Below are 20,210 nucleotides of genomic sequence, written 5' to 3' on the forward strand. Positions count from 1 at the left end.
GTCAAGTCACACAAGCAGCTCAAATTCTCTTGATTTTCTGCCTCCAAAGCTACAGCGAAGGCAAACAACCTCCTCATCACCAGCATTACACCGATCTTTATTTCAACTTTATTTCTATATTTTATTTCATATTTTACTTAATATTTTACCAGTTATTATTGATAATAATAAATCAAATAAAAAATGTGATTTAAAGGTACCATTACTTGTTAGCTATTAAACAGTAAACATTTGGTGTAAAGGACGAACTTGTGTACAGTGATTTTTAGATAAATTATCACTCTAAACGAGAAGACACACATTACACTTGAAAATAGCTTTATTCAAAATAGTGCTCCACATAAATATTTAATACCAAGTAATTCCGAGTGAAAATGTGTATAAAATGTAAGCTCTGTGGTTGAAGATATCAGTAGAAAATGCTGAGTGAACAGGTATACGTAGAGGACGAATATGTCACAGGATCAGCTGTTCTGTGTGTAGATATTGAGTATAAATCTATTTATAGGCTTTAACATACACCTTCATGAAGAATTTCCAAGTCAAAGCCGCTGCACTTCATGGCAGCTATGGTACACAGACTGATGCTCTGCTGGCGCTGAAGTCTCACGATTTTTACACAGTAGGTTTGTCCCTCGGTCTTTGGACAATTTCTGGGAGGTTTGCACACACACACACCCAATGCTGGGGATAAACACAGAGAAACAAAAACAGTTGTATAAAAATACTAGCCAGAATATGATAGGTATAGTGCTTAGAAATTAGCTAGGACATTATTGGCTAGTCAACTAAGTTTAGCTAGTTGATTTGCTATGCTAGTACATTAGCTATACTGCTATATTAGCTACTTAATTAGCTATGTTTACACATTAGCAAGTGCATTAGTTATACTACAGTATTAGCTGATCTATTTGCTATACTAGTATGTTAGCTAGTCCTTTAACTGTGCTAGCTAGTCCTTTAGCTATGATAGTATATTAGCTAATTAATTAGTTATGATAGCACATTCCATTAGGTATTCTAGTATATAGTGTATTTGCTATCCTAGTACATTAGCTAGTTCTTTATCTTTGCTTTATTTTGCTAGCTAGTCTATTAGCTAGGCTGCTATATTGGCTACTGAATTAGTTATGCTAGTCTATTAGCTCTGCTCAGATTTATCAGCAGCCCTGTAGTTTTTGCAGTTTCTTCTGAAATAAAACATAGGCTCAGAATAAAGAAAGACAACATAAATCTTGTTGCAAACATTTCAAATCACTGTTTAAATGTAACCAAAACAGTGTAAATAATGTGTGGCATTGGGCTCAAATAACAGGGTGCATGTTTCTCCATAACTATTTATAAGGAGCAAAGAGCCATATATGTGTGCATCAGTATAAGAATCTGATAGACCCAATGCTGTTTATGTCTTAACCAACAACACGTTTGGCTCTTTTTACAGGAGGGGAAGGACTTATATAGTACAACCTCCAAGTTGAGCATTATGCAATGCCACATTCATAATTTAAGCAGTGGTCTGACTCTGTTCATACCATCTCTGATCCCAAATATATGTAGGAACTAGAGTTGTAGAGTAGTGGATCAAGGAGACATCATAGGAACTGCAACAAACTTATTATCCTTTGTGAAGATGGAAACAGCAATTATAAGAGTCTGATTATGAAATTTTTTAGTCTTTTCACTGACACTGACCCACTTATAGTGACCAAAAGCATTCACTGAGTTAAAGGGCACAGATCAGGTTTGGAATGTGACTCACATGAAAAAACACTGACAGATAAACATAGAGAACATGAAGTTGATTATGCATATATATTGAAATGTAGTGCTTTGGCTTCCAAGTTTCAATTTTACATTTTACAATTGCGAACCCCACCAGCAGCAACTGAATGAAAGGAAAGACTCAATCCATGGCAGTGACTGATACTGATTCATTTGATGTAGTGACTCATTCAAAAAGACTGAATCAATTGTCAATGAAATGTCTATTCAGATGATTTGCTTCACTAAAAAATCCTCAGCATTGAATTAACACTTATAGCTGGTATTGTACATGTTGTTGCATTATTTTGCTGTCATTCATTCTGTTAATTACCATAGATAAATGACAACTCTTGCATGCAGAAGTGTGTGTGGCATGTTCCTCATGAGAGCAGGTGTACCTGAGCAGGTCTCCCACTCGTAACAGGTGTCTGATCCACATGGCTCCTGCACCGAGCTCTTCTCAGAAATGCTGGCCCTGAATATGGCCCAGTTCACATCCCCTTTACATGGACCGTCATTAATGAAGTGTAGCTTGTCTCCATGGCAACGGTCAGCGTGAAAGGAGCATAAGGACATCATCAGGGCGCTGCCTTTTGTCGCGTCCAAAGCACAAATGTCGTTATTATACTTCCTACAAGAGATTAATGGATTTTCCAAAACACATAGATAATGTTCAGGTCCTCCACGTAATGTAATGAAAAATAATTGCTAATATAAGCAATAACACATGATCAATCGTAACACACCAAGCTGGCTTGATACAGCCCAACATGAAGCAGACTACAGTGATTTGCTGTACTATTACAATTACAATTTTTAATGTATTAATGAATGACATATTATTCATTATTCATTATATCATATTATTTAACCATTTCTAGTTACATTTAATGTTATGGAACGTCTGTGAGATGTTAGTTATCTATTCATAATAGCAGCTATAAACAGTCATTCCCTCACTAACCTCTCTTTTTTCTTTCTTTTGAAGTTAACAAGAAAATAAAATGCAGCTTGTCATGTGACTGAGAAACCGGCAAGTGCAAACTCCTCTGTACTTCTGACTGTTACAATGCACTGACACACAAAACTCCTTTCATAAATGTTACATAAATGTCTTCAAAAAGCCTCAACATATCAACGATTATAAGTTTTTCTTTGTTAAACAACACCATATTTTTTAACAGTTTATTATTAGGCATACACTGAAAAAGATGAAGTGGTTCAGTAAATATGACAAAAACAAATCTGTGGATTTTGCACAAAAAACAAATTCTTAGAATTACTATATAGAATTACTAAATACTGTACTAAATTAATTCCTGGAAAATATGCAGCTAAAACCCAAAGTGTACACCAAGCCAAGCCCAAAATGGCAAAAAAAAAAAAAAAAAAAAAAAAAAAAGCTCCCAAAATTAAGCTTTCATGGTCTTAACAACAAATCACTGGTCAGGAAATTAGCAAGAATTAAACAAATACTGTAGATCTCTTCCTGCACTATCAATCCTGGTTCCAATTATGAGTTTGCTATCAGACCCTTGATGGGCTGCATGAGGTGTGGCAGATAACCAAATAATGACTAATCTTTTAAGAAAAAAAAAAAAACATCCCAGAAGATATTTTTGGAAAGTTTTGTACACCCAGACATGTGTTAGTTTGAATTTTATATCAAACATTTTATCATTATTATAATTTTACCTTTGCATACAAGAATACTATATAAGTGAATTTCCCTGTTTCTAGCATTTCCCCAGACAGCTCACTGCAGCGAAAGTAAACCAGCAAATGGTGGCACAGGAGCTCTCAGGAGTGGATTTGTTTAATTCTAGCTAATTTCCTGACCAATGATTTGTTGTTAACACCACTAAAAGCTTAATATTTGCCATTTTGGGCTTGGCTCTTTTTTTGCCCAGGAATGTATATTTTACTTACTTTACTGGGTTAAATTTAATATTATTTTGCAAGTGCGCACAAAACTAGAAAAAAATAAGTAACGTTTACTTGAAACAATTGCATACTAAAGTGGGGGCATGGTTTTCGAACTTGGTTTGCATAGGCTTTAACATAACTTTAAACTTATTTAATTTTGAGCACTATGGGTGGGTTCTTTTCAATATATCTTGTTTTGTCTTGGCTTTAAGGCCTAAGGTTATTGTATTATGAAATGTGTTGAAAGATCAAGTGTTTTGGCGAAGTTCATTATCATTAGCTTGCTAACTAGCCAAGCCGAATTTGTAGCTGCATTGTATTCTGGGATTTTGAGTCCAGCATTTGCTGTCTCCACTACTTCTACACTGGATTTCTCATTAATATGACACTGGAATTTTCTTTTCCTGTTAAATATCACATCTCTTATTAAATACTATTGTATTGGTTGGTGAGAAAATAAACATTTGCTCCTTTGTTTCAGATGCTAACAGCAAAACCTGATTGTTATCACTTATGTTTGTGATCGCTGTATATTTTCTCCTGTTAAACAGCATTGTAATTATGTTAACAATAACAATGTCCCGCTGTGATGTCAACTGCTAACTTCCCATGAATAATGAAAATACAGCACCTACCAACAAATTAGGACCAGAATCACTAAACTCATCACTAAACTCATCACAAATGTTTCAGTATAAATATATTTAATATATTTCTGAGTGAAGGTATCCTTTAAAATCTGAAAGTCTGTGTCCCTCCCTCACAGCAAAAATTTGTCCCTGCATGTGGGTTATTAATAAGCACTCACCTGCAGTCTTCTCGAGGAATGCAGACACACGTGGAACCCACACGCCGCTTTCCCATCCCACAGCTACTGTCTGGTATAAAGGGCTCATCTGTAGCCAAATAATAATGTCCATTATATTTTTATCAAATGATAACAAATTACACATGTAAGCACGTTTCTACTGCAAGATCCTTTTCAACAACATGAACTTTTTAAAGTATTTCAGACATTTGACACATGGACGGACGGATGGCAAAAATCTTAGATAGCCAGAAAATGGACCTTGAGTACCTAAAGATGGAAATGTAAATAACATTTCTGTTATGTCAGACATTTGACCTTGCTTTGACCTTGGCCCTGTTCAATTCCAAAATCTAATCAGTTTACAATGATAATTCCATATCAATCCTACAAACATTCACCCACTCCTTCTTGAGATATCATGCTGAAAAGAATCTCAGATGGAAACACATGTGGACATACGGAAGGACGGATGGAGAGCAAAAACTGTAGATAGCCAGAAAATGGGCTTTGAGTTTCTGAACCTGTATAACAACAGGAAGGAAGCTGTTGAAGAAAAACTATATCAGACATTTGACCTTGCTGTGATCTTGAACCTGTTTGGATCAATTCCAGAATCGAATCCGTCGATTTGCTGATTACAATGAAAATTCCATCTAAATCCTACAAACATTCAACCACTCATTCTTGAGATATTGCGCTGAACATCTCAGGATGGACAGATGGACGGACAACAGGAAAAAATAAAGCCTTCGCCCCCTAGTGGTGAAGGCATTAAAACTAATTTTGGAGAGTTTGCTGTACTGAACATCACTGACTGGTGAAAAGCAAGCTCACAGACCTTTATTTTTAAAAACCTGCGTTTAGCTAAGAAACAATTAGAAAGACACAACCAGCAAAGCATCTTGATATCACTGTTTTTTAGGAATGTAAAAGTAAAATAAAAGTTCCATCCTAAGTCATTTTTAGTTTGCTCTTCTGGGAGAAGCCTTAAAGGTTCTACGTAGAAGTCTGCAATAGTGGATTACTTTTTCAGACATGGTTGAGGTGCTGGACTACAGTACCCACAAGCCATTTGCACGGCACATGCTCACTGCATGCACGATGTCACATGATCATGAGCACCCAAATCACATTGTTGTCTAATTAGCACAGGTGTTTAAGTCACGTATTGTCTAGCACACATTGTCGGTCTTTAGAAGTTGTCTCGTTACTCATGTATCATGTTTATGTTGTTGTCTAGCTGCACTGTTTTTTGTTCATGTTTCATAGTCTTCGTGTTTCTTTATTTTCACTGTAAATAAATGTATTCCTGCACTTGCATCCACTTCTACTACATATTCCTGAAACTTACAACAAAGCTTCAAGCTCAACGTGTTAATGTGCTCTTGTATTGTGTGGATGTATTACACAGCAATGGAAATACAAAAGCTTCCTCAAAAAGTTAGTAAACCTGAATGGACATGCCCTCAGATAAACCAGCACTGAGCAGTAATGAAACACCACTGATTAAACAAACAGCTTGTTAGGAATTGTCCAAGATGTGGACTTTAATAATACCATTTTTGCATTGTATGTCATTAGGGATGGATGGGTCCCAGGTGAGTTCTTTGGTGCAGATGTAGTAACGTGGTCCTGATGGGCTCCTGGCACTGCCCGAGCAGCTCAGAGAGAAACTGGAGCCAATATTGTACTCCTCTTTGCTTGGGCTTATGTTCATGTCGTTTGGCACTTTAGGTCTGGAACATACCCTCTCTGGAAAGAAGTGAATGCAGAACATGGAAGTTATTGCACAAGACAGTTCCTCTAGAGATTTTAATGGTTTAAGTAAAATCTTCCTATAACAGCATATTGCCAGGTGTATTATTATTCTTATACCACAGCATTTTACCAACTATTACAATTTTATTTATTTATTAAAGAACATCACATCATACTTTTTATCCCCTTATAGTTACATTTAATGTTGTGGAACATCCGCAAAACAAGTTCGTATTATCACATATGAATGAAAGAATGGCAAATTAGAACAAGCACAATAATATAAACCTGTGATTTGCAGTTGAACTACTGTCAGAGCTGGTGTTATAGAAGATTAATCAACACCTTCTGACCAATCAGAATCCAGAATTCAACATTCAAATTCATTTGTTATCATTTGTTATCATTTGTTATATTGTCATTTCTGTAATACCAGCTTACACAGGGACTTTTATGGTGGATGCTCCAAATAAGCACAAGGCTGTTGAAGGAATAACTGTTTATACCTGCTATAACATAAGTGATAACTAATGTAAGTGATGAACTTACTTGTTTCACTGACATTACAATAAATGTCAATTTTTTTTTATGAATACAATATTCATTAAAAAATTAATATGCGGCTTTTGTTTTGCACTGAGGTAGCTAAGAAATTGTGTAAGGCATAAAACATTTAAGGGCATGTTGTAATAGGAAAATAATCAACAGTATCTGATTATTTTCCTATAAGAGCACACCCCTGAGCACTTTATTTCCTTACATAATTTATTAGCTACCTTGGCCTCATAGCCTTAGTGCAAAACAAAAGCAGCAAACTTTGGATATCAAATATGTAATGATTGATCATATGATTTTAAGATTAGCTGATTTTCTTGGACGTACTGACGCAGCTGCCCTTTGCTTCCTCCCATGTTCCATCCTGCTGACAATGAATGAGCTGGTAACCATTCAGCTCAAAACCAGAGAAGCACACAAACTCCTCATGATCTCCATAATCATACACTCGCTTATTGATCTAAAATAGGAGAAGAAGAAAACAGTGATGGAAAAGGTGTTTGGAAAGAAGGGACAGCGAGATGTACTAAGTGAATAAGAGCATTAGAACATTAGAGACATAGGTATAGGTGCTCTGTTAGAGGGCTCAATTATGCAACACATTTGTGTTTCTAAGCAGGAACAGAACAACACTCAGGTCCTCAAAATCTTGATAAATTTAACATAATGCAGTTTTTTTTACAGCTGGTTACACACATTTCTCAATACTGAGTTCACTTTTTCAAAACACTTCAGAGAGTCCTATTTACCAACATCTGAGCACAGCACTTAACCTCACATCCAGAATGCATTAAAGCTAATAACACATCTCATACAAAAACCCTAACCCTCAAAATCAACTCATTCTATCAGATCACTCACAAAGGTTCTGTCTCAACAAGATCTCTTTATCATTCATAACACAATGACCTGAAAAACACTGACATCATGTAACAACACATAGCCTCAAACTAAATTAAGTTGAGAGGCTACTATCTACTGAATGTTTAGAGTAACTCCATAATAGTGAGTTAAGAGTCAACAATATAGTTGCACATAGACTTTGCACTGCACTTACACTTTGCCTTTGTTTGTGAAAGATTTAATTCTGATTATTTGCTATAAAACAAGATGTTATATATTACAAGATATTTTTAATCCAATTTGGCATAGATATCACAACCCTGGCAACTGTATCATTAACTGTCCTGTCCGCTGCTCCTCCTCCACTGAAAATGTTCACAGAGCAATCATGGGGCAGCATGACTCTTGCCCCAAGCTTGTTGCAGTTCCCATTTTTGACCACTAGGTTCAACTCTATGGAGCTAAATGTGACAGTGAGCACTCTGCCCCACAACTGCGAAACATAAAGGTGAGCAAATCAATAGAACCTTAGCTTGTATATATTAAATAGGAACATGTTTAAATAGTGGGTCACTCAGAAGAGGTATTTAGTATTTCAACAAAATTTAAAATGTATCAAAATTTTGTTTATGAAGATTAAACATTAAATTAATGAAGATTAAATTTGTTGAATGGCTGAAATATTTGCTGGTCCACATAGGCCGCCCATGAAACTGTGTGAAGAGTTTTGAAACAATGAATGCAGTATTAATAACTGCATGTTGTTACTGTTTGTAAAAAAAAAAAAATAATAATAATAATAATAATAATATGTATGTATGTATGTATGTAATACTAAGTGGTAGAGAGAGTCTCTTGCTCAATCTGATTCTCACACTATCATATAAATGATGATCCTTGTGCTGTGATTCTTTTGTGAAGCTCAGTAATTAGCTAGCTAGCAACTTAACCTTACCTACTTATATACACTGCAATTGGCTTTGCAGATAGATATTTAGAAAGCTATAACCTGTAAACATTCAAAGAACCCTTGAGGAACAATTTTTATGAGTTGTTTGTTAGTCTGTGGGAACGTAACATTTTTAGGTTATTTAAAGGATCATAGAACAGAGAGTTTCCCTTTCATAAAATGTTTCAAGTACTGTAGAACCCCTTTAGAAAGCAAAGAACCCTTGAGGAAGCCTTTTCTCTGAAAGTATTTAATAACTGTAAACTATAAATACTTAAATAGTAGTATTTATTTTTAAAGACATTTGACTATGAATTATAAAACCAACTTAGATCCAGCACTGGACCCTATCTAAAAGCACCACTGATACGTAACAAGTTCATTGAAATAGTGTGTGTGTGTGTGTGTGTGTGTGTGTGTGTTAGAGAGAATGAGAGAGAGAGCCCTAACCCTCAGGTAGCTGTGGGCAGGAGGTTTAGGTTTGGCACAGCCAGAAACTCCTGGAGGCAGAACGCTCTCACTGTCTCCCTCAGACTCAAAGTCATCATCATTGATGCACACATCCTTCCTGTGAAAGAAGCATTGATCAAAGTGAGGATGTAGAAACTACTTTAGAAAACCACAGCCACATTTCCTTCTCCATGTTGCTGTACATTGAATGCACACTTACTGTTGGAATATAGAAATGGTGCACTCCTCCTCTTGGCGCTCAGGGCCCTGGCAGGGTTTCCCTCCTTTCTGAGGAGCAGGGTTGTTACAGGAGCGAGTGCGGTGCCTCCTTAAGGTTGAATCACAGACACTCCATGAGCTCCAGCAGCTCCAGTAGCCATCAACTGCCTCTGGGCATGGAGAAGATAGCACATATACATTCATAGGAACTTGACTTATTTATACTATAATAAAATCTGGTAATGTAATTGGCTCTTCAGTTTGTTGCTCTAGAGGAGTTTCTGTGTAGAACCCAATAACAGGGGATTTATAGCTAGAACCATTAACCATATAGAATACCCTTGAGTAGTTCTTTTTTAAGTACACTAAAAAAAATTACAATATTTTACTGGCAGCAGGGTTTCCAGTAAAGTACTGTAAAAGTTACTATAAATAACTGTTAAACATATTTACAGTAAAGTACTGTAATATCATACATAGTACATAGTATAAAAAATCCACACAATCCAGTACATTTGTTCAGTTGCATTTGTAAAATTTACAATCAATTATTTTACTGTGTAGTGTACACCAGTAACACTTTACTTACATTCTGCATCATAACACTGACATTACCATGTTATAAACATGTCATAGCTAACTTTAGCTAACTTACTTCCATATTAATAACAATAATGAATTAAAGATTAAAAATCACCAGATATCTAAATCAGTCATTTACACTGCCTAATTAAAAAGAGAAACCTGAAGTGTAGTCCTTGGCCCGTTTCTCACAGTTGGCCCCGTAGGTTCCAGTCTGGCAGATACACACACACTCTGTCCCTGACAAGGTGGGACGGCCATTGTTGGGACAGGGGGCACATTTACATGAGTCAAAGGATGCCAGATACTCATTCAGAGCCTTCTGCATGTGTCGTCTCTTAGTCACGGCACAGGGAATGCCACGTACTAGATCCAACAGGGGCTTCAGCTGGGTAAAAAAGTAGAGAAATGATCTCATAAACTCATAAACATGACACTTTTCGTATGTGTTTGTGTTTTTCAAAAGCAGGACACATGGATGTACAAAGGTGTACAAATCAATTTATTCTGTCCAGTCCCATGTTTGGTTGCTCTTTGTTTTGCTTTAGTTTCAGACTGCATATACTTAAACAAACCAAAAAGCCCCCCCCAAAAAAATAAATTAAAAATTAAAAAAAAAACAACAACAACAAAAAACAGTGGCTGAGGGGAGACAGTCTTCGCTGCAGAACAAAAAGTCCAGGGGGTGGAGTACTGGCCTCATCCAAGTCCTCCTATAATCCTAGCTCGTAGCCCATGAGAGGCAACATACCACCCCCTGGACGTTTGGCTTGACTCCACCCAGGTAGGAGGAGCTGGATCAAGTCTAACTCCACCCCCTTAACTTAAGGCAAGGGGAGCTGAGGGTCGTGTAGGGCTGAAAACATTCTCATAAAGCTTGTTTTTATTGGTTATAAATACAGTGACAGAAAAAGGTAGGCTACACAAACCTTTACCAAGTACACATAGTAATCATACAAATCCCCCACCGTGGAGAACACACAGTCAACTCCAAATAAATGATTAGATAATTATATAAATTATAGTTTCTTTTTTTATTATTACACACACAGTGCTACAGCTCTGTCCTGTGGCAAAGATTGGACCGTGCGGCTCAATTTAGCTTTTTTTTTTTTAAGGTATAGTGAAAAAATGTCTATAAAAATATGTTTTAGCTGTTTTTTTTCTAAATGAGGGATAGATGGAGTATGATGAATGTTTAATGGTGTACCACATCTTTGGTGCTCTTTTAGACTGACTGACAGGAGAATTTCTGACCTCATAGTCTATGACAGTGGGGTTGTCTATAGTAGATTTGATCCAGTCCTTGTAAGTCGTGCTGTCTGGTGGAGCACCTTTCTGTTCCCAGGCCAGAGCTGCAGCATATTCTGATCTTCCTCCCTTCACTGATGATATGGATTTCTCTGACGTCTGCAAGAAGGATCCTGAGGAAGATCCAGATAAGATGCATTATGCATGCAAATGTATAACAAAGAAAAACACAAGAAGTTTGTTTCCAAATGTAATCAGTCAAGCAAGATGGTGTCATCTGTGATGTTTAGACATTTAACTTCTTTAGAGGCTAATGCAGTAATCGATTAAGTCAGGTCTAACCCAAAATCTGTCTTCAGTGATGTCGAAGACTTGCTAATGTGGTTTAGGACACACTGTAATCTATAAGCATGAACATAACTTTTTCATCAGCGCTGGTTGGTGTCACTCTGCCCTCTGAGCCCCCCTGCCAGAGTAGGCAGTAAGGTGACAGTGCATGCTAAGAATGTTTCACTTTAAATTCAAATTAGTAAATACTGACCTCTGACTGCTAATTTTTATATAATTGTATATTTGGGCATTTGGGCATAAGAAGATTTTGTACATTAAATAATAATAATAATAATAATAATAATAATAATAATAACCTTTATTTATATACCAGCTTTCATACATTAACATGTAGCTCAAAGTGCTAAATATGTTTTAAAAAAGCACAAGGGAAGAAGCAGAAAATAGAGAAAATAAAAATGTAATGTAATTCTAAAAATAATTCTAAAAATAATAATAAAGTAACCATAAAATAAATAGGCAATTAAGATTAATTAAGTATTAACATATTGGGTAAAACTGGGGGTTATAGCTTAGAAAAAAAATAATTAATAAAATACTTAATACAAATTGAAAATAAATACTTCCAAATAAAATGTCAAATGGCAAGAAAAACCTAAAACTAGAGAACAGAAATAAAAGGATGTTTTAAGTTGTGTTTCTTATAAAATTGATGAAGATTTTTATATGTCTTGGGGGAAGGAATTCCACAGTTTGGGAACATTTACTAATTTACTAATATTAAATATTAAATTTAATTTTTATTTTATTATTTTTATTGAATTATATTAAATAATTACTGCTTCTTTTGTGTTTTGCTTGTGGAACAGAAAGTAATTCTGAGTTTGATGATCTTAGACATCCTTGTGGAGCATATTCAATTAGACTTCAATTACCTGTTACATAACTTGTAGCTTGTGAAGAATTTCAGGGTGCAAACATCTCATTGCTGATGGATACATTTAGTATAACAGGCAAAAGTAGTATAAATTTGACACACTGATACTTTAATCTGGCTCCATTATTAAATGAAGGAGTTCATAAGATTACAGTGGCAGAGGATAGGAATACGGGGTTAAATCTAGTATATGTAATTAGAACATTACCTTCATATGTGGTGGTCTGAGTGTTGGTACCACATCTATTGCTATGTGACCTTGAAAAATAAATAAAGAGGAAGATGGAATATTCATTTCGGATGCAGTTTCTTGTCTGCTCCTGTGTTAAACCTGAAAGTGGCAGATAATAAGAGTGAAGCTACAAGATAAAGCATTTAATGATGTATAACATCTCAACCATGCCAGTGTGTTAGATACCCTGAGTCTTGAGCTGTTCACGATCATATTGGAAAAGCAGGTCGTACCGCCCTCCCAGTGTACCAGAACTAAAGTAATGGGTCCCAAACTGCTGAAAGATCTGCCTGTAGAGGGCGTAGTTGTAGTCCAGAGGTAGGCTGTTGAGGAAGGTCAGGAAGGGGTGCGATAGGTACAAGTCAGATGATTTTGTTCTGAAAGTGGACGTGGCTATATCCTGGTTTAGCCTGAAATACTCCGAGTCCTGCAACACAGGTTAGGAAATACTATATAATTAGAAATTATAATTAGAAAAATCATATTTAATACAAGATGCGATTGCATACAAAAAAAAAAACTGTCAAAGAGCATGTACTATGAAAATGAACACTGAAAGAATCAATATTTCAAATAAAACTTTCTAGTTTTAGTCATGTCTTTGTATTTTGTTTATTCATTCATTCATTCATTCATTCATTTTCCGTAAACACTTTATCCTGATCAGGGATTAATTCAATTGAATAAATGAAGTAATAATAATAATAATTTCCTCCAGGTTCTCCGGAAATCTTCCACCTCCCAACGAACATGCTTGAAGGTGGACTGGCTATGTTAAATTACCTGTATGTGTGAAAGAGTGTGTGGATGTGTACTTGTAAGAATATTAGTAATCATGATCATCAGCAATGTGATATCTACCTGTGGTTTCTTGCCTTAATTAGTGGAATTAATAAAACAATTAATGTTTAATGTATTACTTAATAATAAGGCTTAATAAATTGTGGACAAATATATTATTTAATGAATTAAGAACTTGATGACTGTCATAAGGTAGGAGGCTGAGAGAGATGCAGCTGAGGCTGATTTTTAATGAAACACCAGGCAAACAAATCCAAAACGCAAGGCAAGCGCAGAGTCAAAAACACAAACTAGGTCAGGTGAGGCACAGTCAGTATAACCAGGGCTTAGGCAAAATAAGAGGGTGAAAAACTAGCAAAAGTCAAAAGACTGGAACACTGAACACAGTAATTCAAGGCTTGGTATAGTTTCAGATGAATGCACAAACTGAGCGCTTACTTCACGGTGATATTGTTTGTGAGAGTCCAGTATATAGTGCCGGTAATGACAGTGACAGGTGTGCATAGTTAGATGTCAGGTGACCGTGAGTGTGCTAAGGTGCGTGTGTCTTGGGATGTGTAGTCCATGGTGGCCATGTTTGTAGGCCGCAGTGTGTTCTGGGAAACTGAGTTCGCAGGCTGTGATGTCCTGATAATGAGCAGCATTGTAAATTCTGATTTTGCAACTCTTACTGTAACATATTATCTAACTTTCCTTACCTTTTTTTGAAATGCACTCATTTCTTCCTTGAAGGATTTGGACTGTAGAGAGTTTCGGATGATTCTCAGAAAGATGGGAATTCTAAAGGAAAAGTCCTGTGGATAAATCGGTCCAGAATATGAGGTCTGACTTTTCGAAGTGACCTGCTGAGTTTGCACTGGCGGGTTCTCCTCAATATCCTCAAGTGTTTCCACCTAATAGATCAAATTAAAGTGAGAAAAAAGTCCATACTACATCTGTAATAAAAATCTGAGTAGGGCAAGCACAATCAAAAAGCAAAGAGAAAACTCCCTGACATTGATTTCATAGCTCTCGATGTTGGCTGGGATTCGATAGACTTTCCTGTTTGCTTTGCTGCGGTTTAAGAGACATTCATCTCCCATGATGGAGTTGTCTAGGACCGCACCCCTCATCTGCTCTGCAACTGCATCAAACCTGCAGTCCAACAGAGAAAGACACAGTTTCACTCAGTGAGTTCTCAATAGTCAGTTCATCTCAGCATCTTATCCTCATCTCCTCGTCACTTCTATTATGTTTAAATCATGACACTCATTGTCTAAAGAATTCTTACCCGTTGCCAATCAGATCCACTCCAGGAAGGACATAAAACACTCTTTCTGTAGCACACACCCGTTTGATTTGGCCACAGTTCTTCTCATCAGAGTTGTCCAGGCAGTCATTCTGGCCATTACACTCAAGAATAGCTTTTATACATCTGCCTGTTGAAAATTAATTTGAAAATAATTATTTTCTCATTGTAGCATTGTAGTGTGGATCTAGAGTAAAAGTGAACTGAGTGGGTGTGTGTGTGTGTGTGTGTGTGTGTGTGTAGCTGTGAACCCTTGTCCTAGAGAACCCCCTTTCCTGCACATTTTATTGTTTTCCTGCTCTAACACACACTTGAACTTAGCTGATAAGTTAAATCAAGATCAGGGTTGGGAACCTGTGAATTAATACAAAGGAACCACCACAGAACCACTGCTGTTGCATGAACATAGTAGCGTTTGCGATTCATACATAATTTACACATAATGTCCACATTTTTTAAAAATTAGGCCAATGAAGTTGTACAAATTGAAGTGATTTTTTTTTTAAAACAAAAAAACATGATCCTGACATGTGTCTGGTGCTAACACAAGCATACCAAGCAATTTACAAATGATTCATGAATGATTTGTTCTTTCATAATCACTCTCAGGTGAATTGGGCAAATCAGTTTGTACACTACTCCTAACAGTATCAATAAGACAGTACTATGTGTGGGGCTGGTATGAGTGTATGAGGTGATTCACAAAAAATTCACAAATGATTCATTGACAATTCTTAAATAGTTGTTCTTTTTGAACCGAACAAAAGTCACACAAGCAAATCAAATGTTTGTTGTGGTTTTTTTTTCAATGAAAAGAGGCCACTATAGGACCACCGTTAACATTGACAATTGCAGCGTGTGGGATGCTGGTACACGTAAGTGAATCAGGAAAACCTATAACCTAAATCAAGCACAATCTTGATAAGCCGAAATCCATTTTATGTGGTTAACACTGGAGCTTGTGCAAGCTTTCTAGGTGTCATTTAGAAGAGTTCATCGAATGAATCAAAACTCACAATTTTGACTCTCTTATATTAGCAGTTCAAAAGAATAAAAAATGAATCATATGCCCAACACTTACATACAGTATATACACTCACACACACACACACAACTGAGCATCTTTTGCACATTACATTATGCTGCTACAATATTTATTATACTGTACATAGGCTGCTACTCTTATGTTTACACTATTCCAGCTACTTATATTGTACTCTTGTACTCTTTGCACTATTCTGACTGGATTCACTTTCAGTTAGAACTGTGTACTGGTCGGCGCTGCACTGGGACTTACTGTGCCCATTGTCTATCCCAGGAGTCATTGTACTGTCTTGTGCTGTCTGCATGTTTGCACTTGTGCACTTTATGTATAAATTTATGTAGTTCCTTGTAGTTCTGTGTCGTTCTGTGTTTGTCTTATTAAGCACCTTGGTCCTGGAGAAATGTTGTTTCGTTTCAATATGTACTAACTGGCTGTATGTGGTTGAAATGACAATAAACTCCACTTGACTTGACTTGACTTGACTTGACTCACTGGCCACTTTAATAGGAACACCTACTGCTACTGCTGTTTATTCATGCATTTATCCAATCAGCCAATCATTTGGTAGCAGTGCAAGACCTAAAATCATGCAGATACAGGTCAAAAGCATCAGTTCATGTTCACATCAAATATTAAAATGTGGGGGAAAAAATGTGATCCCAGTGAGTGTGGTCTGGTATTTGGTGTCAGACATGGTGGATTGAGTATTTCAGAAACTGCTAATCTCCTGGGATTTTCATGTACAACAGTCTCTAGAGTTTATAAAGAATTATGCAAAACAAAAACAAAGAAATCCAGTAAGAATAAATTCTGTGGGCAAAAATGCCTTGTTGATGAGAAAGGTCTGAGGAGAATAGCCAAATTGGTTTGAGCTGAGAGAAAGTCTACGATAACTCAAATAACCTTTCCTTACAACCATGGTGAGCACAAAAGTATCTCAGAAACCACAACACACTGAACCTTGACAGGCTACAACAGCAGAAGACCACACTGGGTTCCACTCCTCTAAACCAAGAACAGGAATCTGAGGCTACAGTGGGCACACTGTCACCGAAACTGGACAGTTGAAGATTAGAAAACATTGAGCGGTCTTTTTCCAATCTTCGGCTGTCCAATTTTGGAATAAAGTGGCCAGTAAGTGTGCACTAACAGGTAAGTACCGTTATCACAGGTGAATTTGTCCTTGCAATTGCCTTTTTCAATTCCACATTCTTTAGAAGAATGACAAGGTCTTTCCTCCATCAGAGGTTCATTGCAGTCCTGTCCCCCAAACTGAGCTGGCCTCAGGACAGACTTGGTTCTGAACTGTTAAATAAACAACATGAAGACATAAAGAAATGGGGATGATAAGTTCACACTGGAAATGTAAATGATAATTGATTTTTACTCACCATTTTTTTGGCACAGGGTGAACACTCTGACCAGGGTCCAAACTCAGTCAGTTGGCAGTTTATTGGACACGGATCCACATTACATGTCCGGCGCTCATATGTCTGGCACAGTTGGCCACAATTGTTCTTATTCCAGTGGTCATCATACCGGACATTTCTGCAAAATAGTCGATGCCCTTTTCAAGAAACCTGGCATGATAAAACTTAAGTTAAAGGTGACTTGTTGAACAAACCATACCTGGTACGTTCCTGAGTCCCCTGGTCACAAGTCCTGGTGCAATAGGACCACGAGCTCCATGCATAATGATCACAGTAACAGCCAGAAATGGCCGTGACAGAGGCCAGGATTATAAGGAATGCAAGGAGGAACCTGATGTGACCCATAAGTACACAAAGTCTAGAGAAAAACAGATTTTGGGTTAAATATACTTTTTGATAGCTACATTAGCCTAGTACGTCAGGTCTCGGCATAACACGACAAAGGGGTGTAACATAATGCCACTATCTCTATCTGTTTAGTACTGCAATTATTCATATCTGTATCTTTATAGGGGTTTAAATCTGAAGTGGGTGTGGCCTGTTTTCATTCTTTTTTTTTTAAATAAACATGAACTTTTTAAAATTAAGTACACCACTATGCCCCTAGAAACTGTCAACTGTCAGCAAAAACTTTCTGAAACACCTCCTATTTGTATCTGTATTTATATCTGTTTAGAACACATCTGTCCATTCCAAAATACATATTCAGTTATATTCCTAACTGGCTGATCAAGAGGTGAAAATTTGGTTTTCTACCAAAGTACTCATTTAATCAAACCTGTACTGGGACAAAAATTCAGGCTGGGAGTCTTACAACCAACTGAGCCACCCCATACATCCAAAACTAATTTTGAGACCACTAATCATTTACTGTAATGTACACTCACTGATCAATTTATGCAAATATCTAGCAAATATCAGCCAATTTTTCAGCCAATGCATAAAATTATGCAGATACAAGTCAAGAGCTTCAGTTAATGTTCATATCAAACATCACAATGGGAGGAAAATGTGACTTCGGTGACATTGACTGCGGCGTGGTCGTTGTTGCCAGACAGGGTGGTTTGAGTATTTCAGAATGGTGGGAAAAATGAAAAAACAACCTGTGAGCAGCAGTTCTGTGAGTGGAAATACACTGTTGATGAGAGAGAGGTCAGAGGAGAATGGTCAGACTGGTCTGAGCTGACAGGAAGGCTACAGTAACTCAAATAAGCACTCTTTACAACCATGGTAAGCAGAAAAACATCTCAGAATGCAGTTTTACCCAGTTTTAGAATGGAGTTCCTAATAATTTGGTTGGTGAGTATCTTAAATCAAAAGCATGAGTTGTATTACTTTTAACAATAATAAAATAAATGTCCTGAAAGTGATACCTTTGTTCCTTTTGTGTGCATTTCTAATAGGGACTACCATGCTATGCCATCTTCTCTATAAAGTATAACAAGAAAAGTGATTTGCTAAATGATCCACATACATGTAGTTGCAATCAATCAGGCCATTTATTTAGTACATGATCAGTATCTTAAATAGAAAATTGAGATTCCCCCTTGTGACAAATAGCTTAAATAGCTTTTTTTTCTTTCTGCCTGCCCTGTACCTGTATTTCACTCCCTGTTCTTGGTGGACCCTTAAATTTCTTTCACAACTAGCTAAAGCTAGCCAATAACTTTGCAAGACTAGTGGGTTCATGATTTATTATCCGATTGCGTTTGACTACATTGACCAAATTTCTCACAAGTGCAGGATTTGCCAGCCACTTGGTGCATCACAGGCAAAAAACAAGTCAAACATGACAGGGATGCCACCATCACCAGCAAGTCTAGTCCTTCTTGTTACTAATTTATATGCCAGAAATACACTATATGGCCAAAAGTTTGTGGACACCTGATCAATCACACCCATATGTGCTTTTTGAACATCCCATTCCAGATTTAGTCCCCCTTTGCTGTTACAATAACCTAAGAGAAAAGCTAAGAGAAGTGTGCATTGTAGAATTAAGAAAAGAAACACAAATATGCATTGGAGAAATACAGAAGTATGCACTAGAGAAGTTCAGACGTATAAGCTGGAGGAAGAGTGCAGAAATATGCATTGGAGGAGAAGTACAGAAGTATGCATTGGATAAATACAAAAGTATGATTTGGAGGACAAGTAAAGAAGTATGCATTAGAGATGTATTTTAAAATGTTAAGAGTGATGATAAATAGTCAGCGACTTACCATATACTGCAGACCCCAACTTAGTATGTCTAGATTAGCTTTGTGGTTGAAGTTCTAGGATATTCCGCCAAATATAAACAGCCAAATAATTTTTATTCACAACTCATCACTTTGTCCTTTTCATAAGATGTCTCACTGCAGAAGCTCAGATTAAAAGGAACGACTATTAGAAGCAACAAGCCAGAGTGAATTATTACCCCATCTCTGTGTCCTCCTTTTTCAACCCCCCCATCCTCCATTCCCTCATCCATCAGGCCAGCCCTCCGACTTCCAGTAAATCCACCAGCTGGAAGCTGTCCTCCTGATTCCAGTCCACACAACCTCTGACCTCTGACCCTCTTGGACAGCAGTTTAGAAAAGGAATGAGGGGGAAGTGCAGAGAGGTTAGAAAACTCCACCACGGAGTCATATACAGATCATCACTTATGAACAAAACATGTTTGGCGTCTTAAGTTTCTTTTTTTATTTTGCAATGGAACTAATTAGGAATCAAAGTTTATATCAACACTATATGGACAAAGGTATGTGGACACCTGACCAATCACACCCATATGTGCTTGTTGAACATCTCGTTCCAGATTTAGTCCCCCTTTGCTGATATAACCTCCACTTTTCTGGGAAGGCTTTCCACTAGATTTTGGAGTGTGGCTGTGGGGATTTTTTTTCTCATTCAGCCACAAGAGCAGTAGTGAGGTCAGGCACTGATGTTGGGGTGAGAAGAACTGGTGTGCAGTCAGTGTTCCAGTTCATCACAAAAGTGATCATTGTGGTTGAGGTCAGGGCTTTGTGCAGGCTATGCGAGCTCTTCCACACCAACCTTCGCATATATACCATGACTTTATGGTCCTCACTTTGTGCA

At 37.0% G+C, this 20,210-nt stretch overlaps 1 protein-coding gene across 3 annotated transcripts; it reads right to left on the reverse strand.

Moving 5' to 3' along the window:
- Positions 1–301: 301 nt before the first annotated feature.
- Positions 302–19,550, reverse strand: c6 (complement component 6). Of its 3 annotated transcripts, none has more exons than XM_053240165.1 (19): positions 19,352–19,550; positions 18,236–18,267; positions 17,332–17,490; positions 17,094–17,250; positions 16,863–17,007; positions 14,640–14,787; positions 14,365–14,503; positions 14,068–14,262; positions 12,755–12,995; positions 12,545–12,667; positions 11,115–11,281; positions 10,020–10,245; positions 9,277–9,445; positions 9,057–9,174; positions 7,142–7,274; positions 6,059–6,253; positions 4,499–4,586; positions 2,163–2,395; positions 302–684 (listed from the first exon to the last, which is right to left on the reverse strand). In XM_053240165.1, the coding sequence occupies exons 1-19, from the start codon at positions 19,352–19,354 to the stop codon at positions 512–514; spliced, it is 2,844 nt and encodes a 947-aa protein (XP_053096140.1). In that variant the 5' UTR covers positions 19,355–19,550; the 3' UTR covers positions 302–511. The 3 variants fall into 3 exon arrangements, with proteins under 3 accessions (XP_053096140.1, XP_053096139.1, XP_053096141.1); XM_053240164.1 differs by lacking the exon at positions 19,352–19,550 and adding an exon at positions 18,506–18,541; XM_053240166.1 differs by lacking the exon at positions 18,236–18,267.
- Positions 19,551–20,210: the final 660 nt, after the last annotated feature.

This window comes from Pangasianodon hypophthalmus, chromosome 15, assembly GCF_027358585.1.
Source record: "Pangasianodon hypophthalmus isolate fPanHyp1 chromosome 15, fPanHyp1.pri, whole genome shotgun sequence".
Taxonomy (NCBI): Eukaryota; Metazoa; Chordata; class Actinopteri; order Siluriformes; family Pangasiidae; genus Pangasianodon; species Pangasianodon hypophthalmus.

Bases quoted from the DNA above. Each gene is read 5' to 3' on its own strand.
- c6 (XM_053240164.1), bottom strand. From the start codon at position 18,526: ATGCACACAAAAGGAACAAAG. The intron at 18,268-18,505 runs GTATCACTTTCA...TCTCATCAACAG, and splicing joins TGCACACAAAAGGAACAAAG to TGTATTTCCACTCACAGAAC. The intron at 9,446-10,019 runs GTTTCTCTTTTT...CTCCATGCCCAG, and splicing joins GGCCAAGGACTACACTTCAG to AGGCAGTTGATGGCTACTGG.